Source organism: Microcebus murinus, chromosome 3 (genome assembly GCF_040939455.1).
Source record: "Microcebus murinus isolate Inina chromosome 3, M.murinus_Inina_mat1.0, whole genome shotgun sequence".
NCBI classification, from domain to species: domain Eukaryota; kingdom Metazoa; phylum Chordata; class Mammalia; order Primates; family Cheirogaleidae; genus Microcebus; species Microcebus murinus.
In genome coordinates this window covers 62,051,046-62,071,459 of record NC_134106.1, presented here as the reverse complement: position 1 = coordinate 62,071,459, position 20,414 = coordinate 62,051,046, and the positions used below count along the sequence as shown (strand labels likewise).

The 20,414-nt window shown below is 41.1% G+C and overlaps 1 protein-coding gene across 1 annotated transcript in view; it reads left to right on the top strand.

Annotated features, from left to right (window-relative positions):
• The window catches only part of M1AP (meiosis 1 associated protein), an 80,749-nt gene continuing 60,335 nt past the window's right edge, over positions 1 to 20,414 (top strand). Inside the window, exons 1-2 of the mRNA XM_012788595.2 lie at positions 1 to 51; positions 11,546 to 11,837. Coding sequence (XP_012644049.2) covers positions 11,598 to 11,837 — 240 coding nt within the window. The 5' untranslated portion in view covers positions 1 to 51; positions 11,546 to 11,597. The remainder of the gene's footprint in view (positions 52 to 11,545; positions 11,838 to 20,414) is intronic.

Sequence of the window (20,414 nt, the reverse complement as noted above, 5' to 3'; positions counted from 1 at the left end):
TGAGGGGGCGCCTTCGGCCGCGCAAGGGCACGCCGAGATCGGGAGGGCCAGGTAACCGTGTCCCTGCCTTCCCTAGGACCAGGGGTCGTCCGAGCTTCCCACACCTCGGGGCAGAAGGGGCTGAGGGCCTCGGGGAAGGGCAGCCGGAGTGGCGGCCAGTGGCGCTTCGCAGGCTGGGCTTGGGTCGAGTTCGGGCCGCCCTCAGGCGGCGTTGGCGGCGCGGGCCGGGGCAGGTGCCGGGGCAGGACTGACTGACTGAGGCCGGACACAGGCTCGGCTTCCAGGCGGGCCCGAGCAACCCTCCGCACACGTTTCCAAGCGGCCGGGCCTGCGCGGGGCCTGGGTCCCGAGCCTCCTCTGCGGGCCCACGGGTCTCAGCGCCGCCCATCCGCCAGGAATGGTGGGCGCCCGGCCGGGGGGCCCGCGAGACTGTGTAGGGGCACGAGAATGGTTTAATTTCTTTTAAAGTCGGAAGAAAACAATGAACCCTTAAGACTGAACAAAACGTTTTCATTTTTTCTCACTTCGAGGGAAACAATGGCATTTTTACGACCCACGAAAATCTATTAATTTTTTTTATGAGGGAAGAGGCCCACGAAGGCAAAAGTGCTTAGAGTCCATGTAATTCTTAATGGGGCCCTGCCAGAGGGAGAACCACTGAGTCATTTGTCACATGACAAAGTGTCCTAAGGGCTATCTATAAAAGCACAGGATAGGTGCTTGAAAGAGGGCGCGCGTAAAGGGGCCCCAAACTGTTAGGCTGAGCCCAGAAGGGTGGGTAGGGTTGAGGGGATGCTCGGACGAGACCATCCTGCAGGGGGCGCCGCGGCGAGAGGCCGATCGCGTTGGTGGATCTGAGAGACGCGGAGGGGAGGGCAGGGCCTGAGGTGCAGACTGGACGGAAGACATTGGCAGAACTTCGTGGCCAGGGTGAGGTGTTCGGATTTGGTTCCACGTGTAATTGGACGTGGTTGGAGGGGTTTTAGTACAGGAATAATTTGGTTTTTGGTGATTCAAGGCCCAGTTCCAGGTTTAACCAGTTTGCTGGGGGAAACTATTCCACGTGAGTTTTCTTCACAGAAGTAGAGAATACAGGGTCTGAAGTAAAGTCAAATCCTGTTTAGCCGTATACCTGCACACAACAGGTGCATTAATAGATCATGCCTTTGACGTCATTTACAGTCTTCCAATTGCACATTAGTGTGGAATCTAAAATAACTGCACGCTGAAACCCATCAAAGAGATCTTAATAATCAGTGGGAAAAATTATGAATACAATTATTTTGTGAGTTCTGAAAATTGTTGTCAAAACAGTAAAAACTCTCTTATTGTCTGTTATAAGTATATACGGAAACATAAAACAATGAAACTATTTCATACACTAATTTAAAACATTAGAAACATTGAAAGCTAAAGTGGTTTGTTCATAAAAATTTTACCAAGAATAGTTTGAACAGTGCTTGTGCTTGCTTTTTTCCCATTGTAAAATTTATGCTTGAGCAAACATCTTTTGTATGCCTTAGCAAATTGTTATTCTCCTTTTCAAGTTTGCGTCAGTTTTCAATATTTTATCTTTTGTACATTCAATTTTATAGATTATCTCTGAAGGTTTCTTTAATAATGAAGTTTTTTGCCGGTAGCACTTTCTCTGGGGCATCTTCACTTATTTTTCCGTCACAGTGACTTTCCTTATGTTGATAAGTTTGTCTTCGCTAAGTTCCTCTGGCTGCTTCTCTAGAGTCTATGAAATGACTGCAGCACCTACATTCTCATGGTCAGCTGTTTTCTTCTTTAATTCCATTTATGCTCAATTCAAATTTCAGTTTCAACATTAGCACTTTTCATTTCTTTGCATTTTCATTTTTGTTAGTTAATTCCCTCTTTCAATTATTCATTTTTGTAAAATGTCACATGGGCTTATCACTAGGAAACAAGAAAGTAACACAACTTTGCACTTTTCTGTCTGTGCTTAAACTGAATAACATCTGCAGTGACCAGTCACTGACAGACTTCGAAAGGGGTGGCATAGTTGATCACTGATCATGATGTACATCTATTATTTACATAGTGATTTGTGAACTAAGAGCTAGATACGATTTGTACTTTATGTAATTAATCATGGTTAATATTCTGTGGTAAGCAAAATTTGAACTGTGTTGTTGGAGGGCTGATGTTAATTAGTTAAACTGTAGTAACTGAAATCTGTATATATTGGAACCAGGCAAAGTAAGGACTGCTTATACTCTAAAATCACAGTGTTTTCAGATGTGAGGGAAAATGGACAAGGAGAGTAGAAGCTCATTATACATTAAATAAGGCCTCTGGGTACCTATTTGAATGTGTGAATCTGTCAGCCTCAAATTCAGCATTCCATGTAAAAAAAAAAAAAATAGGCGCATGCGCTTAATTTAAGAGTACAGATATTTATGGTATGTGATTTCTTGGTATATACATTAGTCATTGATTTGGATTTATGGTTCTACAGATGACCATATTCATTTATTTTTTTCAGCTGTACTCAGCACATAATTGGAACTCAATAGAAAAAAATGTTGAATGTGCCAGGTGCTGGGGTTCACACCTGTAATCTCAACACTTTGGGATGCTCAGACGGGAGGACTGCTTGAGGCCAAGAGTTCAAGACCAGCCTGGGCAACATAGTGAGACCCCATCCCTAAAAAAAAAAAAATTTTTTTAATTAGCCGGGCATGGTAGCTCATACCTATAGTTTTAGCTACTAGTAAGGCTGAGGCAGGAAGATAGATTGAGCCCAGGAGTTCAAGGTTATGATGAGCTATGATCACACCACTGCACTACAGCCTGGGTGACAGAGCAATACCCTGTCTTAAAAAGAAAAAAAATGTTGAATGAACGTATGCTGATTTCTACCATTCAAAAAAGGAAGTTTGAAGGAAATAACTTCACAGATTCATTTTGAAAAATACATCTATGTATTCTTGGGCCATTTTTAAAGATTCTAAATTTCAACATATTTCTGAAAATTATAAATATCTTTCTCTTGGTCACAGGGGAAATCAAAGAAGCTTTAATTTTCTTTACATCCTTTAGCTAAAAAGCAATTATATAGAATCATATTAGTTCTCAGAGCTAGGGATATATATTTATCTTTTATCTATCCTCTTATCATGTTTTCTTTTATGATTGTCCTAATGTTCTTTTTGAAATATTTGTATTGTTAAATATAACAAATATAGAGGAATGTCATAAAACCTGAACATACAGTTTAATAGTTATAAAGTGAACACCCACGTAACCACAATAAAGATCAAGAAATAGGCTACTTGTGGGGGCTCATACCTGTAATCCTGTACTCTGGGAGGCCAAGACAGGAGGATCACTTGAGCTCAGGAGTTCAAGACCAGCCTGAGCAAGAGCAAGACCCTGTCTCTACTAAAAATAGAAAAAATTAGCCAGGCATGGTGGCATGCACGAGTAGTCCCTGCTACTTGGGAGGCTGAGGCAGGATGATTGCTTGAGCCCAGGAGTTTGAGGTTTCAGTAAGCTATGATGATGCCACTGCACTCTAGCCTAGGTGACAAAGTGAGACTCTGTCTCAAAAAAAAACCAAAAATCAAGACAGAACATTACCAACATCCCAGAACCCCTTTCTTTTGTCCCTTCTAATCAGAATGCCCTCCTTCCTCCCTAGAGAAAATCACTACACTAATTTTTGTGATAATTTCCTTGCTTTTCTTTATAGTTTTACCACTATGCATGCATACTTAAACAATATAGTTATTTTTGTTTATTTTTAAAATATATAGATAGAATCATGCTACATGTATATGTATTCTTTGTGTCTTGCTTCTTTTATTCAATATTATGTTTCTTAGAGTCATCCATGCTGCATGTAACTGTAGTTACATTGCTGTATGTGTGAATATACCATGATTTATCCATTCTAATGTAAATTGATATTCGTATTGTTTGCAGTCTGGGGTAATTGTGAACAAGATTATTATTGAACAAGATTGTTATTAACAGTTTTTTTGCTGCTATGATCTAACTTTATTGAAGATTATATGATTGTGAACAAAAAGATCTAAAGATAAATTATAATTAGTAAGAGAGTGCAGCAAGGTTATTAAATGTAAAATCAATATACAAAAATTAGTTATATTTCTATACATAAGCAACAAACTAAAAATGAAATTTAAAAAGATGTCATATAAATTACTATTTAAAAAATAATAGATCCCTAAAACTAAGATTTAACAAAAGGTAAGAAGATCTTTTAGGGAAAATTATAAAACTATAGATTCTTTTAGATTTTCTGTATATGCAATTATATTATCTGCAAACAATGTTTTCTTTCTTCCACTGCAATCCCTTTTGTTTATTTGTCTTGCCTTATTGCTACCTTCACTACAGTGTTCAACAGAACTCCTGGGCTAGGCGCGGTGGCTCACGCCTATAATCCTAGCACTCTGGGAGGCCGATGCAGGCAGATCATTTGAGCTCAGGAGTTTGAGACCAGCCTGAGCAAGAGCGAGACCCCATCGCTAACAAAAATAGAAAAAATTAGCCAGGCATGGTGGTGCATGCCTGTAGTCCCAGCTACTCAGGAAGGAGGCTAAGGCAGAAGGATCGCTTGAGCCCAGGAATTTGAGGTTGCTGTGAGCTAGGCTGATGCCACAGCATTCTAGCCTGGGCAACAGAGTGAGACTCTGTCTCAAAAAAAAAAAAACCAGAACTCCTTGTCTTATATGAAAAGCTTTCAACATATCACCATTAAGAATGATGTTTGGGCCAGGCGTGGTGGCTCACGCCTGTAATCCTAGCACTCTGGGAGGCCAAGGCGGGCGGATTGCTTGAGGTCAGGAGTTCAAAACCAGCCTGAGCGAGACCCCGTCTCTACTAAAAATAGAAAGAAAGAAATTAATTGACCAACTAAAAATATATATACAAAAAATTAGCCAGGCATGATGGTGCATGCCTGTAGTCCCAGCTACTTGGGAGGCTGAGGCAGGAGGATCGCTTGAGCCCAGGAGTTTGAGGTTGCTATGAGCTAGGCTGAGGCCAAGGCACTCACTCTAGCCAGGGCAACAAAAGTGAGACTCTGTCTCAAAAAAAAAAAAAAAAAGAATGATGTTTGGCTGCCCAGGTGTGGGTCTTGGTGCACCACAGGCCCGCCGGACCGGCCAGCATTAAAAAAAAAAAAAAAAAAAATGATATTTTCTCCAGGTTTTTGTAGACATCTGTTATCAGATCATTCCTATCATCTATTCCTAGATACTAAAAGTCTTTATTTTGCATGATATTGGGTTTTAATAAGGCTCTATTAATGATATCATCTTTCTCATTTACTCTTTCAATGTGATGAATTACAGTAATTGATATTCTAATGTTATATCAACCATATATATATATATATATATTTTTTTTTTTTTTGGTTCATGGCCTGTTAGGAATCAGCCTTATATTCTTGGGATAAACCCAAGTTGGTCATGATGTGTTATTCTTTTTAGATATTACTAGTTTCAATTTTATGTTTTGTTAGGACTTTTATACATCTAAGTTTATAGATGAGATTATGCTATAGTTTTTTTCTTTATATACTCTTATCTGATTCAGTATCAAAGGTTATACTAAACTCATAAAATTAATTGAGGAGTATTCCCTCTTCTATTGTTTAAAGTAATCTAAGATTGAAATTCTTGGTCTTCTACGAGTTTGATGGAGCTCATCAGTAGAATCATCTGGCCTCCTAGTTTACTTTGTGGGAAGATATTTGATTACCAATTAAATTTATTTCATGATTATAGACTATTTAGACTTCTAAAATTGTTTTTTAGAGACAAGGTCCCATTGTGTTGCCCAGGCTGAAGTACAGTAGCATGATCAGAGTTCGCTACAACCTTGAACTCCTGGTCTCAAGCAATCCTCTTGCCTCAGCCTCCCAAGTAGCTAGGACTATAGGCATGAGCCACCATGCCCAGCTAATTTTTTTTAAAATTGTCTGTAGAAATGATGTCTCGCTATGTTGTCCAGGCTGGTCTCAAATTCCTGTCCTCAAGCCATCCTCCTGCCTCAGCCTCCCAAAGTGCTGAGATTATAAGCATGAGCCACTGCAGCTGGACAAGTTCTAAAATTTTTTTATTTAGTATTGGTTAGATGTATTTTTCTAGGAATTTGTCCATTGTATCAAACTTATTGGCATAAAGTTGTTCATTATATTCTCTTTAACCCTTTTCATGTTTCATCATTTGTAATGGTGTCCCCTTCTCATTTCTGATATTGGTTCTTTGTTCTCATTTCCTAATCTGAGTTCTGGGAATAAGTGTAAGTAACCAGTAAAGAAAGAAGTCAAGGATGTTGGAAACAGAGAAAACAGCGCTACCAAATGCACTGAAGGAAGTAGTATATTTGGTATTATTTCCATGGAAACCTTGAGATGAATAACAGTTTCCAAAGGCTGACAGTCAAGTCATAAAGGGCCTTGAAGAGAGTTTAAATTTTACCTTATAGAAAAAGGTGAGAGGATGCCACTCCTAAGATAGTGTTACATAATGTAAGACGCCTTCTTGCCAGCAGACTCACTTTCACCACTCTGCTGGCCTTGAAGAAGCAAACTGCCATGTCGTGAATGGCCTCTGGGAAGGACTACAGCAGAGGACTGCATGCAGCTTCTAGGAGCTGAGAGGAGCCTCCAGCCTCAACAATACAAACAGACAATAGCAAAACAATAACAACGGAGGAGGATCAAGATGGCGGACGAGAAACACCGCCAGAAAGAGTGTCTCTGCAGAAAAGACAGATTCTAGCAGAAATTAGAAAAAAGAAGCAAGAAGGCGAGCATACAGCAGACGAGGGCTGGAAGGAGGGGTACCTGAGACCCTGGGAGACTCCACGGGAGGAGGCTTCGGAGCAGAACTGGAAGCTAAGACTGCCGTAGCAGCCCGGAGACCAGCGGGAAGGGTAGGTGGATAAATCACCTTTCCCCTCCCCTGCATTTGGGACTGCTGGTGGGCTCCCCAGCGGGTGGAGAGTCCTTTGGACACCAGCCCAGAGACAGCCGCCGCCAGCTAGCGGTGAGCCTGTAGCGGACATGGCACCAGACTCCCAAATCCCTGTGCACCTCCGTGTGCACAGACCCGAGCCGCGTGGCAGGCGCCATATTGCCTCCTTCTCCCCTCCGCCGACCCTACCTGCGGCTGCCCAGAGAGACAATACAGCCACCAGCTGGAGGCACCTCGAGGGAATGGGACCTTCCCTTTTGGGACCCTACAGCTGACTAAGGGGAACTCAGACTGTGAGCTCCCTACCTGCCAGCCCTCCCAGGTGCTGCTGGCACGGTGTTCCCAGGAGAACGGTGCTGACTCAGAGGCTGAGAGACACAGACACAGCTTGGGCTCCCTGTGGGTGAATTGGGACCGGAACTCCTCTCCCTGGTGGGGATACAGTTTGAACTCTGGGACCCAGAGGTCGGACCTGCAGACCAGATCCCGTGCTCCGAGGTCTAGCATTGCCCGGGGCACAGAGGGATATTTGTGAACAGCCTGCGGAGGTGTGTGTGCCTCCAGGGGCAGATCAGCGTCCTAGAGGGCAACCCTCCCACCAAAGGGAGGCCGTGTGCCCAGCCCAGGCAGCGTTTCTGCGCAGGGAACCTCCCCGCCGGCATCACAGTCCGGGGAGGCCTGGTGGCGTGTGGTCTGGCCTGCTGGCAGAGGCCCAGGAGTAGCTGCGGAGTTGGGGAGGGTGGAAAGAAGTGAGGCCTGCTCCAGACTGCGGGTCTCAGACAGCCCCACCCCCACAAGCAGACTTTCTGGCTGAGCGGGACCATTCCAGCCCTGCCCTGACAGCTTTTCCTGGAAGCAGAGAACAGAACTTTGACCCCTGCTAACGGCATTGGTGGTGCCTGAGGGCAGGCTTACCCAACCCAGCTCCGCCCAGAACAAGAGCTGATAACGGGACACAAAAACAACAGCATAGCCTGTTCCTCCAAGCAAGCGCCACCTACTGACAGGGACAGCATCCTGCACAGCCTTATCACGGCATCCACTGACTCATTATACAGGGAGTGGTCGAATCTCACCCACAGACACCACCTAACGCCTCAGAAACTAAACAAGGCGTGTGAATATCCAAACAAAAACCTAAAGGAAAGAAACAACAACTGATCGACATGGGAAGAAATCAGCGAAGGAACTCAGGAAATATGAAGAACCAAACGGAAAACACACCCCCAAAGAGGAGCACCAGCCCCCTAGAAACGGACATCAACCCAAATCAGGCAACCAAAATGACAGAAGAGGAATTCCGTATGTGAATCATAAGAACACTCACCGAGCTGCAACAACAACTCAATAACCAATACAAAGAAACCACAAAAAGCCTCCAGGATCTGGAAAAAGAAATGGACACAATGAAGAAAAGTTTAACCGAACTCCTGGAAATGAAGAATCAATTCAGGGAACTACAAAATACAGTGGAAAGTCTCAAGAACAGGGTAGATCAAACAGAAGAAAGAATCTCAGAGCTTGAAGATAACACCCTCCAACTAAATAAAACCATGACAGAGATAGAGCAGAGAAACAAGAGAAAAGAGCAAAGCCTACAAGAGCTGTGGGATTATGTGAAGAAACCTAATGTGAGGGTCATAGGGTTACCAGAAGGGGAAGAAGACAACACCCAAGGGTTGGACAAGCTATTTGAAGATATAATAGAGGAAAATTTCCCAGGCCTTGCTCAAAATCTCGATATACAAGTTCAAGAAGCTCAGAGGACCCCTGGGAGATTCAATGCAAACAGGAAGACGTCACGACATGCAGTCATCAGACTGACCAAAATATCAACTAAAGAGGCCCTTCTAAGAGCTGTAAGACGAAAGAAGCAAGTGACATACAAGGGAAAGCCAATTCGAATAACACCAGACTTCTCTAATGAGACTTTACAAGCAAGGAGAGACTAGGGCCCCATTCTCACTCTTCTGAAACAAAACAATGCCCAGCCTAGAATCTTCTTCCCTGCAAAACTAAGCTTCATATATGAAGGAGAAATAAAGACATTCTCAGACAAGCAAAGTCTCAGAGAATTCACCAAGACAAGACCAGCCCTACAAGAAGTACTCAAAACAGTGCTACACACGGAACACCATAATAAAAACTCACGAATATAAAAACAACCAAAACCCAAAGATTAAAGGCCAGATAATACAATGGCTCAAGAGAGAAATCAGAGCAACAACATCCAGCCCAACAGAATGAACAGTAATCTACCTTACCTATCAGTTCTCTCAATAAATGTGAATGGCTTAAACTCTCCACTCAAGAGACATAGGCTGGCTGAATGGATAAGAAAATACAGGCCAAGTCTATGCTGTCTTCAGGAAACACATCTAACCTGCAAGGATGCATATAGACTAAAAGTAAAAAGGTGGAGATCAGTATTCCAGGCAAGTGGAAGCCAAAAGAAGGCTGGTGTGGCAGTTCTAATTTCAGACGATTTAGTTTTTAAACCAACCAAAAGTAGTGAAAGACAAAGAGGGTTGTTATATAATGGTGAAGGGCACACTTCAACAAGAAGAGGTAACTTCTCTTCTCAATTTAATATTTAAAATTGTTAAATTTTAAATATATATGCACCCAACTTAGGTGCACCCAGTTTCATAAAGCAAACCTTACTGGATCTAAGCAAAAGGATTAATAGCAACTCCATAATCACCGGAGATTTCAACACCCTACTGACGGCACGAGACAGATCCTCCAAACAGAAAATTAACAAAGAAATAATGGACTTAAACAAACCCCTGGAACAACTGGGTCTGACTGACATCTACAGGACATTCTACCCAAAATCCACTGAATATAAGTTCTTCTCATCAGCTCACGGGACATTCTCTAAGATTGACCATATCCTAGAGATTTACACAAAGTAAATCTCAAGAAATTTAAAAAAATAGAAATCATACCATGTACCTTCTCAGATCTCAGTGGAATAAAAGTAGAAATCAACCCTAACAGAAACTCACATTTCTACACAAAAACGTGGAAATTAAACAACCTCCTACTAAATGATTACTTCATAAATGAAGAAATCAAGATGGAAATAAAAAAATTCTATACTCCTACACTGCTGGTGGGACTTCAAATTAGTTCAACCTCTGTGGAAAGCAATATGGAGATACCTTAAAGCGATACAAGTGAATCTACCATTTGATCCAGCAATCCCATTGCTGGGCATCTACCCAAAAGATCCAATGACACTCTACAAAAAAGACACCTGCACTCGAATGTTTATAGCAGCACAATTCATAATTGCAAGGCTGTGGAAACAGCCCAAGTGCCCATCAATCCAAGAATGGATTAATAAAATGTGGTATATGTATACCATGGAGTACTATTCAGCTCTAAGAAACAATGGTGATATAGCACATCTCATATTTTCCTGGTTAGAGCTTGAACCCATACTATTAAGTGAAGTTTCCCAAGAATGGAAAAACAAGCACCACATATACTCACCAGCAAATTGGTATTAACTGAACAGCACCTAAGTGGTCACATAGGTACTACAGTAATAGGGTATTGGGCAGGTGGGAGGGGGGCGGGTATATACATATATAATGAGTGAGATGTGCACCATCTGGGGGATGGTCATGCTGGAGACTCAGACTTGTGGGGGGAGGGGGGAAATGGGCATTTATTGAAACCTTAAAATCTGTACCCCCCATAATATGCTGAAATAAAAAAAAAAAAATTTTACCTTATAAAGGATGTGGACAGTGCAAGAATTTTAACCAAGGGAGAAATGTAGTCACATTTTCATTTGTAGGAATTACTATGTACCAAACACACATTGTGCTAGGCACTGATGAATAAAATCAACCAGACAGGTTCTGCACCTTTGGGAAGCTCACAATATAGGGGGAGAGGCAGTCATAGAAACAAATTACAATACCGTACATGTTAATAAAGAAACAAGGTGCAGTGACTCACGCCTATAATCCTAGCACTCTGAGAGGCCAAGGTGGGAGGATTCCTCAAAGTCAGGAGTTTGAAGCCAGCCTGAGCAAGAGTGAGACCCCGCCTCTACTAAAAATAGAAAGAAATTAATTGGCCAACTAAAAATACATAGTTAAAAAAATTAGCTGGGCATAGTGGCTCATACCTGTAGTCCCAGCTACTCGGGAGGCTGAGGCAGTAAATTGCTTGAGCCCAGGAGTTTGAGGTTGCCGTGAGCTAAGCGGACACCACGGCACTCTAGCCCAGGCAATAGAGTGAGACTGTCTCAAAAAAGAAAAAAAACAAACAAAGTTTATGAGGGCAGATAGCTTACTTTGAGAGTGAGGTTTGACTTTTGTGTAACTTTTTGATTAGTTCCACTCAGCATCTCTAAGCATTCTCAGGCTTACATTATAAGCAAACATCTAGATCCCTTGGGAGCTTTGTTAACATGGGATAGCATGTACAAGCTTGATTTAGTACTAATTTGCCTCCTTTCTGGACTGAGTCCCCTCCACCTCTTTGTTTCAACATAGCACGTCATTCAGTTTGAAAGCCAGCTATTTCTCTTTCCTTCCCTATAGGTGTAGAAAATATCCAGGTAGTGGCTGCAGTTCCACCTCTTGTTTGGTTGCCATGCATCCTGGGCGAACTACTGGTAAAGGGCCCTCCACTCCCATGCATTTCGACCAGCAACCTCCACGGCTTCTCATCGTGCACATTGCTCTGCCGTCCTGGGCTGATATCTGCTCCAACCTCTGTGAGGCCCTGCAGAACTTTTTCTCTCTAGCCTGCAGCTTGATGGGCCCCAGCCGTATGTCCGTGTTCAGCTTATACATGGTACAAAATCAGCACGAGTGCATCCTCCCTTTTGTGGTGAGTATATCTATATCTATTCATTTTATCCTAAAAGCAAATATAGTATAAGATTTCTTCTAAAACAGAGATCACAGTACTTATTACTTACAGCAATAATTGTACTAGTTCCCCACAGCCAATATCCCACAGATGACACCATGAGAGCCAGATGTCATCCTGCATAGATGGGGGCTTGTATTGTAGAAGAAACACCCCAAAATTATTAATCTGGGAGTTTAAATAGGCTACAGACTACCCACCCCCAAGCTCCTGAGAATGGGAGAGAAACTTTGGTGTTAACAGTTCCTTGAAATGTAAAAAACTGACTCTTCTCACCCCTTTTTAAATGTAAACACATAAGAAAGTAAGTTCTAAATCTCTTCAGAGGTCTCTGGCTATTTGATCGATCATCCTAAAACTTCCAAGCTTGTTCTTTCACCCAAGTACCAGTTTTCTTTGCTCAGAAAGCCCTATTTGTGTAAAAACATGAAATTATTTTCTCTACATCCCACATGGGACTCAGGTGAGACTCCCTCTAAGGTTTTAGAAGGCAATAGCTGGTCTGCAGGCAATGTTTTTACAAAGCTCCCCTTTTTTTCTCCCTTATGTAAAATTCAGAATCTTAGGGATGAGAAAGGCTTCCAGAGGTTCTAGGCATCTCTTATATTGAGGCAGCTTTGCTGCTAATATATCTTATTAACTGGATATAAATCTTATTATTTAAGATTTCTGAAAGAGGAAATTTCACAAATCCATTACTAAATTATTAATGTAATATCTGACTAGAATCTACTCCTTTTTAATTAATGCCTCAGTTTCCCTCATTGAAAGTGTAAAAACCAGGAAGAACCTCCTAGGCAACAGCGCAGGCAACAAGGACCCTTGTTTCCACAGCAGGAGAGCACACAGATGGCTAGATGGGTCTCAGTTCCCCATGAGTGAGCACGGTGGTAACTGGAAGGGCCCCTCAGATTCCCAGAACAAGGATTATACAGAGGTTGAAAGGCTACCGAGTCCATAGTTCATGGGTAGGCCCATGACTAGAAAGGACCCCAGGGAATCAGTGTGGAGCTAATAGGGCTCAAGGTTCCACAGAACAGGGTGGGGGGCTAGGCTGGTGGGTGGAAGGGACCTTGGGGCATCAGTGCCTGGGAAGAATAGTGGCTGAAAGGGCAACAAGGTCTGAATGTATGGGCTGGCCAATGGCTGGAAGGGACCCTGAGGCACTAGTCTGCAGGAGGATAGATGATTGCTGTTAGGGCTCAAGATTCCATACCACACAGGTAGGTTGGTGACTGGAAGGAAAGACTGGGCACCCTCACGTGAGAAGGATGGTTGCCCAAGTCTGTCTGTTCCCTAGCACATGGCCAGGCCAGTGGTAGGAAGCTGAAACAGCTCTGGTCCCCCAGCCTGGGATGGAAGGTGGCTGGAAAGGCCCAAGTTTTCCCAGCAGGCAGACAGGCTGGTGACTAGAAGGTTGGTGTCCAGAAAAAAAAAGTCTGGAAATTAGTATGGAAATACTTCAAAAGGGACTTTTGGGACAGGGGAAGGAGGACATTTGCACTAGGGATATGCTCAAACCCGAAGTAAGAAACATCTCAGGGAAGAAGTAAATGAGCAAAGCTTTTATATGCAAAGGCCATGGGATAGGTGGCTGTGGAAGGAAGAAGTGGGTTTAGATAAAACTGCTAGCCAGAGGGCTTAAAATTGCACTTTATCAAATATTGCAATGAGGTGAAGGTTGATGCAAGAAGTGTTTATTTGTGTTAAGCACACGAAGCAGAGGTTTGGGAGTGAAATGAGCAAACAAGTAATAGTGTAGAAGGTTCCCATAAAAATTAGGATCTACCTGTCCTAGTCAGGCCAGTCTAAAGTTATGTAAAGTACAAAGTTTGATCAATCTTGTTAGTCTCTTCTCGTGTTCAAGACCGACTCTGCAAGAGACTGTCCTTGAAAAACTTAGAGATAAAGGGATCTTGGATAGGGAATGGCTAAGTGAAATAGTCTTCATGGTCAGTGTTTTCTCAGTGTTGTTCCTATAGGGCTGGTTGAACTATCTGTTAGGCCAACATGCGGAGCTCAGTTTATTTTAGGTTCCTACAGTGAGGCATCTTAAAAGAGTGATGCCCAAAGTGAAAAAGATAAATGTTATTATGAAAGGTTCTGTAAAAATAAAGAGCTAAGAGTTGAGCCCTAATGATATCCAGTCCAGCAAATTCCAAGAGGTCCATGAATGATAGTCTTTCACTTATGCAGAATTGCTCATTGAAAGTTTGATGCTCTTGGTGGTGTCATCCACAGTATTTGTTACCCCTCTTATAAGGGAACGAATGGCCTGATAATTTCACCAGACTTCCTTAGTGTCCCAAACACTTCTCCAGGGAGAAATCCAGCCTACACATGGTCTGCCACAGTGATGAATCCTTTAAAGTCTATGTTAAGTTATTAAGCTTTAGCTCTAAAATGTTCCTTCAGATGCTGGAGCTACCTGGGATCCCTATAAGGATCTGGGTAGTCAGGTTTTAGTTCTTGTTGATTCCAAGGTAGGAGGGAAGGAAAAAATTAGAAATGTTAGTTTGGAGGAATGTAGACAGATAGTAATAGAAACTGGAAGAATTAAAAATTTGGTATGGGTTGACAATTAAGGATCCAGTCCAATTTATAGGTAGGTACCAAAATTGGTTTTTCACAGTGGGAGGAAAAACTCAATTAAATGTGTACCAGACAAGACAATAACAATAAAAAAATAAAAAGAAAGTGGAAAGACATCTCTGTTGATACTATAAAGAATGAAAATAATATATATTGCATTATGCTTCTTGGGTTAGAATATTATAAAAATATAGCATACCCTGGTTTTTTTGACAGAATCTTATATTCATAGAAGCTAGGGGTTTATTTCTCAAAAAGAGTCATATAGGGGAAGTTTTGAGTATAAAAGCTCTAAGTGCTAAGCCTAGTGATTTTGTCTGTGCATTTTTACTTAGGCTAGATTGAGGATGGGGAATGAGTAAAGTTACTTAAGAAATTCAACTGATCCTTTCTATAGCTTGCTTAAATGTCCTCATTCTATGGTAGTGACTTCCCCCAGAGCAACTGGTCCAAGAGAGAAGGATAGCAAAAAAGAAACCAAAATACCTTTTATGTCTTAGTCTCAAAAGTAAGACTGTCACTTTCTCTACATTCTATTCATTGAAAGCAAGTCACTGTTCTACCTAAGATAGGGTAACAGGGAGCAGATTTACCCTTGTGCCTGAAATAACCAAAAAACTGGACAAAACATATGAAAAACAGTTTTAAAGATTCTGGACAGCAGGCAGCAAAGGACAAAGCTCCCTGAGAGACAGGAAGATAGTGAGGTAAGACCTAGGTTTGTTCCAGCCTAGTGCCCTGAGAAAGTTTCCAAGCCACAATGCAGAGAGAAGGAACCTAGGGTAGTACCAATGGTCTCCCTGAATTAAGAAGATAGATGTGGGACTTCAGGGAGACCAATGCAGCTAGAGGATAAAGAGCTACATAAAGGAAAGGAGAGAGCTATATACAGAATTCTAAAGACCTGAAGAAGGTCCCTTGAGTATTCAGCAGAGTACTGATCATGACATGCATGTAAGGAAACTACCCAAGGCAAAAGAATGAACCACCTGGAAGGACTAGAGGCAAAAGTACCTGGCACTCAAAACAGGAATAGTACCTGTTCATATCAGCCACATTAGAAATCCTTATAATTCATGATACATTGGGTAGAATACCCAGAAAGGTCTTGCCTTTCTATAAAGGCTATAAATAGCTTAAGATTTAGTGCTGCTCATAACTACCTAACATAAACACAAGATCTGAGGAATCAAACTTTTTCCACGCAATTTAACTATCCTGAACAGAGCTCAAGAATATTTATAGAGATGGAAAAATGCCCAGCACCCAAAATTCATAGTGTCTGGTATTCAATCAAAACTTAGCAAAGAAGCAGGAAATGATCATCCATTATGAAGAAATAATTAATCAAAACTGACCTAGAAGTGACATAAATGTTAGAATCATCAGTGACATTAAGGTATTGTTATAACTGTATCCCGTGTCTTCAAAAAGATCAAATGAAACTTCTAGAGATGAAAACTACAATTTCTGGCATGGAAAATACACTAGATGGATTTAATGGCAGATTAGACATTACAGAAGAAAATATTAGTGAACTTGAAGACATAAGAATAGAAACTAACATGAAACACAGAAAAAAATAATTATTTTAAAAAATGAATAGAGCATCATTGAGCTCTGGGACAACATCAAGCCCTCTAATATGTATGTAATTGGAATGGCCAGAGAAGAGCAAGGGACACAAAATTTGAGGAAATTATTTGAGGAAATAATGGCAAAAATGTTTCCAATTTTGATAGAAACTCTAAACCCACAGATCCAAGAAACTCAGTGAATGCCAAGCACAAAAAACATGAAGAAAACTACATCAAGGCACATCATTTCAAAACTATTGTTAAAGAGAAAAGCAACCAGAGAAAATACATAATACATACAGAAAAACAAAGATAAGAATGAGAAAAGATTTCTTGTTGGAAACAATTCAAGCAAGAAGATAATGAAATAACATTTTTAAAGTAGTGAAATAAAATACTGTTAACCTAGAATTCTACACCCAACAAAATATCTTTCAAAATACAAGTGGGACTTCCAGTTCCAGATAAGATTGAATAGACCACTCCTTGTTTATCTTACTAAGTACACCTAAGATCCCTGGATATTATATACAATATAAACGTAAGACTCTGAAAAGGTTGAAAGAAAAGACAAACTAGGGACTAAAGAACCTGAGAAATGACATAGCAGCGAGTTCCCTGGGTTTCTCTTGCCCTGTGTAGCCTGGAATAGGTGCTGGAAAGCCTCTGACCTGGAAACTCCAAAGCAGACCAAAACAACACTTCCCCCCACCCCAAGGCCGCCCTACTCCAGCCAGTCATCATTAAAAAAAAAAACTCCATCCATCCTCAACAACAAAGGCCAAGTAGAGAGTTAAACTTCCACCCTTGTGGTGCATAAGGTACCTCTCCCTCCATGCCTCCACACCTCCCGGCCCCCAGAGTAGTCAGAGAAGGTAAAATGGAGAGACAGGACTTTCATCTCCACCTGGCAGAAATAAGGCATGCCCCAAAGTGTTCATGGGTAACACGAACTCCTATATCCCCACTCAGAGTTAACAAAGTATCCCTCCTCTTTTCCAGTGAGGTAGTGTAGGCAGAGTGGAGGCTATGTGGAGAGGAACAATAAACTATCTTCCCTCCTCTAAGGCAGGGTGGTATCAGTGAAGGCCTAGTGGAGAGCCAAGGCTTTCATTTCTTTCTTTCTTTATTTTTTTGTTGTTGTTATTTTTTTTTCTTTCTTCTTTTTTTTTTTTTTTTTTTTTTTTTTTGCCCTCCAGTGTGCTGGGTTTCATCCAACAAGGCTTTCAATTCTGACCTGTGGTAATGAGACCTCTCCCTCCCTCATAATGTCAGTAGAAACCATGAAGGAAGCCTGAACTTCCACCTCCACCCAGAATTAATGAGGAACTCTTCCTTTCTGGAGTGCAATAAGAGACCAAGTAGGGAACCTGGATTCCCACCCCTACCTGGAAGTAATAAGGTCGCAATCTCCCTTCCTCCACTGGTACAGTATCAGAGGAGGCCTGTTAAAACAGAAGATTTAAATAAGGTCCAGAGTCCTATATCCTAATGCTCAAAATGTTCACAATACAATTTAAAAAATGACTCATCATATCCAGAACCAGGAAAATATGAACGTGAAAGAGAAAAGACAATAAACAGACACCAACACTGAGATGACACCGATGTTGGAATTATCCGAAAAGGATTTTAAAGCAGCCATCATAAAAATGCTACAATAAGCAGTTTTGAACATTCTTGGAACAAATAGAAAATAGAAAGTCTCAGCAAAGAAACAGAAGATATAAATCAAATAGAAATTTTAGAACTTAAAAATACAACAAGCTAAATATAAAACAAAATAAAACAAAACAAAATGCAATGGATGGGCTCAGCAGCAGAATGGAGAAGATAGAAGAAAGAATCAGTAAACTTCAAGATAGAATAGAAATTATCCGATCTGAGCAAGAGATAGAAAATAGAATTTTAAAACAATGAACAAGGCCGGGCGCGGTGGCTCACGCCTGTAATCCTAGCTCTCTGGGAGGCTGAGGCGGGCGGATTGCTCAAGGTCAGGAGTTCAAAACCAGCCTGAGCAAGAGCGAGACCCCGTCTCTACTATAAATAGAAAGAAATTAATTGGCCAACTGATATGTATATAAAAAATTAGCCGGGCATGGTGGCGCATGCCTGTAGTCCCAGCTACTCGGGAGGCTGAGGCAGAAGGATCGCTCGAGCCCAGGAGTGTGAGGTTGCTGTGAGCTAGGCTGACGCCACGGCACTCACTCTAGCCTGGACAACAAAGCGAGACTCTGTCTCAAAAAAAAAAAAGGAAAAAAAAAAAAACAATGAACAAAGCTCCAAGGACCTGTGGGACTATAACAAAACACCTGACATTTCTGTCATTGAAATTCAAGAAAGAAAGAAGAATGTGACACTGAAAAAAAATATTGCAAAAAATAATTGCTGAAAATTTTACAAATTTGGCAAAAGATATTAACCTAAAGATTCAAGAAGCTGGCTTACTCCAAATAAGATAAACTCAAAGAAATTTAGTGTAAGACACACTATAATCAAATTTCTAAAAACTAACAACAAAGAAAAACTATTTATTTTATTTTATTTTTTCATCCCATGCAATATTTGGAAAAAGAAAAACTCTTGAAAGCAGAGAGAAAACTAACACCTTACCTATATATAGGGTAAAAATAATCAAGTGGTAGTAGAGTTTTCACCAGAAACCATGGAGACTAAAAGTAAGTGGCACAACATTTTTCACATACTAAAAGAAAAAAACCTGTCAACCGAGAACTCTATCTCCACTGAAAATATCCTTAAGAAATGAGTGGGAAATCAAGACATTCTCAGATGAAGGAAAAGTAAGAGAATTTGTCATCAGCAGTCCTACCCTAAGAGAATGGCTAAAGGAAGTTCTTGAAACAGAAAGGAAATGATAAAATAAAGGATTTTGGAATATTCAGAAGGAATAAAGAACAATGGAAAAAATAAAATATGAATAAATATCATAAACTTTCCTCCTCTAATTGAATTTTTAAATTATATTTGACAGTGAAGCAAAAATTATAACGCTGTCTTAGTGGTTCTTAATGTGTGTAAAGGAAATATCTAAGAATTATATTATAAACAAGGGAGGGTAAAGGAATTTAAAGGGAGTTAAGGTTTCTGTACTTCATTTGAACTGCTAAAATGTTGATACCATTTAACTCTGGTAAGTTTCTATGTATAATGTAATATTTAGAGCAACCACTAAAAAAATCTACACAGAGAGATATACTCAGAAACACTACAGATAAATCAAATAGAATTTTCTAAATAGCCCATAGGAAGGTATGTAAAAGAATTTTCAAGTAGCCCATAGGAAGGTATGTAAAAGAAAACAAACCAAAAACAGGGAACACACAGAAAATGACAAATAAATGTGCAGGCTAACATATCAGTAGTTACATTAAATTTGAGTGGTTTAAATACATCAATTAAAATAAAGAGGTTGGCAGAGTGATTTTTTTAAAATGACCCAACTATATCCTGTCTACAAGAATATAATAACTTGCAACATATCCTAGCACTCTGGGAGATCAAGGCGAGAGGATTGCTTAAGATCAGGACTTCGAGACCAGCCTGAGCAAGAGTGAGACCCCGTCTCTACTAAAAATAGAAAGAAATTAGCTGGACAACCAAAAATATATAGGAAAAAAAATTAGCCAGGCATAGTGGCGCATGCCTGTAGTCCCAGCTACTCAGGAGGCTAAGGCAGAAGGATTGCTTGAGCCCAGGAGTTTGAGGTTGCTATAAGCTAGGCTGATGCCACGGCACTCTAGCCCAGGCAACAGAGCCAGACTCTATCTTAAAATAAATAAATAAATAAAATAACCAGGTGTGGTGGTATGCACCTGTAGTCCCAGCTTACTCAGGAAACTGAGGCAGGAAGATCACTTGAGTCCAGGAGTTGGAGGCTGCAGTAAGTTAGGATAGCGCCACTGCACTCTAACCCAGGCAACAGAGCAAGAAGACTCTGTCTCAAAAACAAACAAACAGCACTCTGGGAGGCCGAGGCGGGCGGATTGCTCGAGGTTGGGAGTTCGAAACCATCCTGAGCGAGACCCCGTCTCTACTAAAAATAGAAAGAAATTAATTGACCAACTAAAAATATATATACAAAAAATTAGCCGGGCATGGTGGCGCATGCCTGTAGTCCCAGCTACTTGGGAGGCTGAGGCAGGAGGATCGCTTGAGCCCAGGAGTTTGAGGTTGCTGTGAGCTAGGCTGACGCCACGGCACTCACTCTAGCCTGGGCAACAAAAGTGAGACTCTGTCTCAAAAAAAAAAACAAACAAACAAAAAAAAAAAAACAAACAAACAAAAGTAGGTTGAAAGTAAAAAGATTTAAAAGAATATACTATGTAAATATTAATCAAAAGAAAAC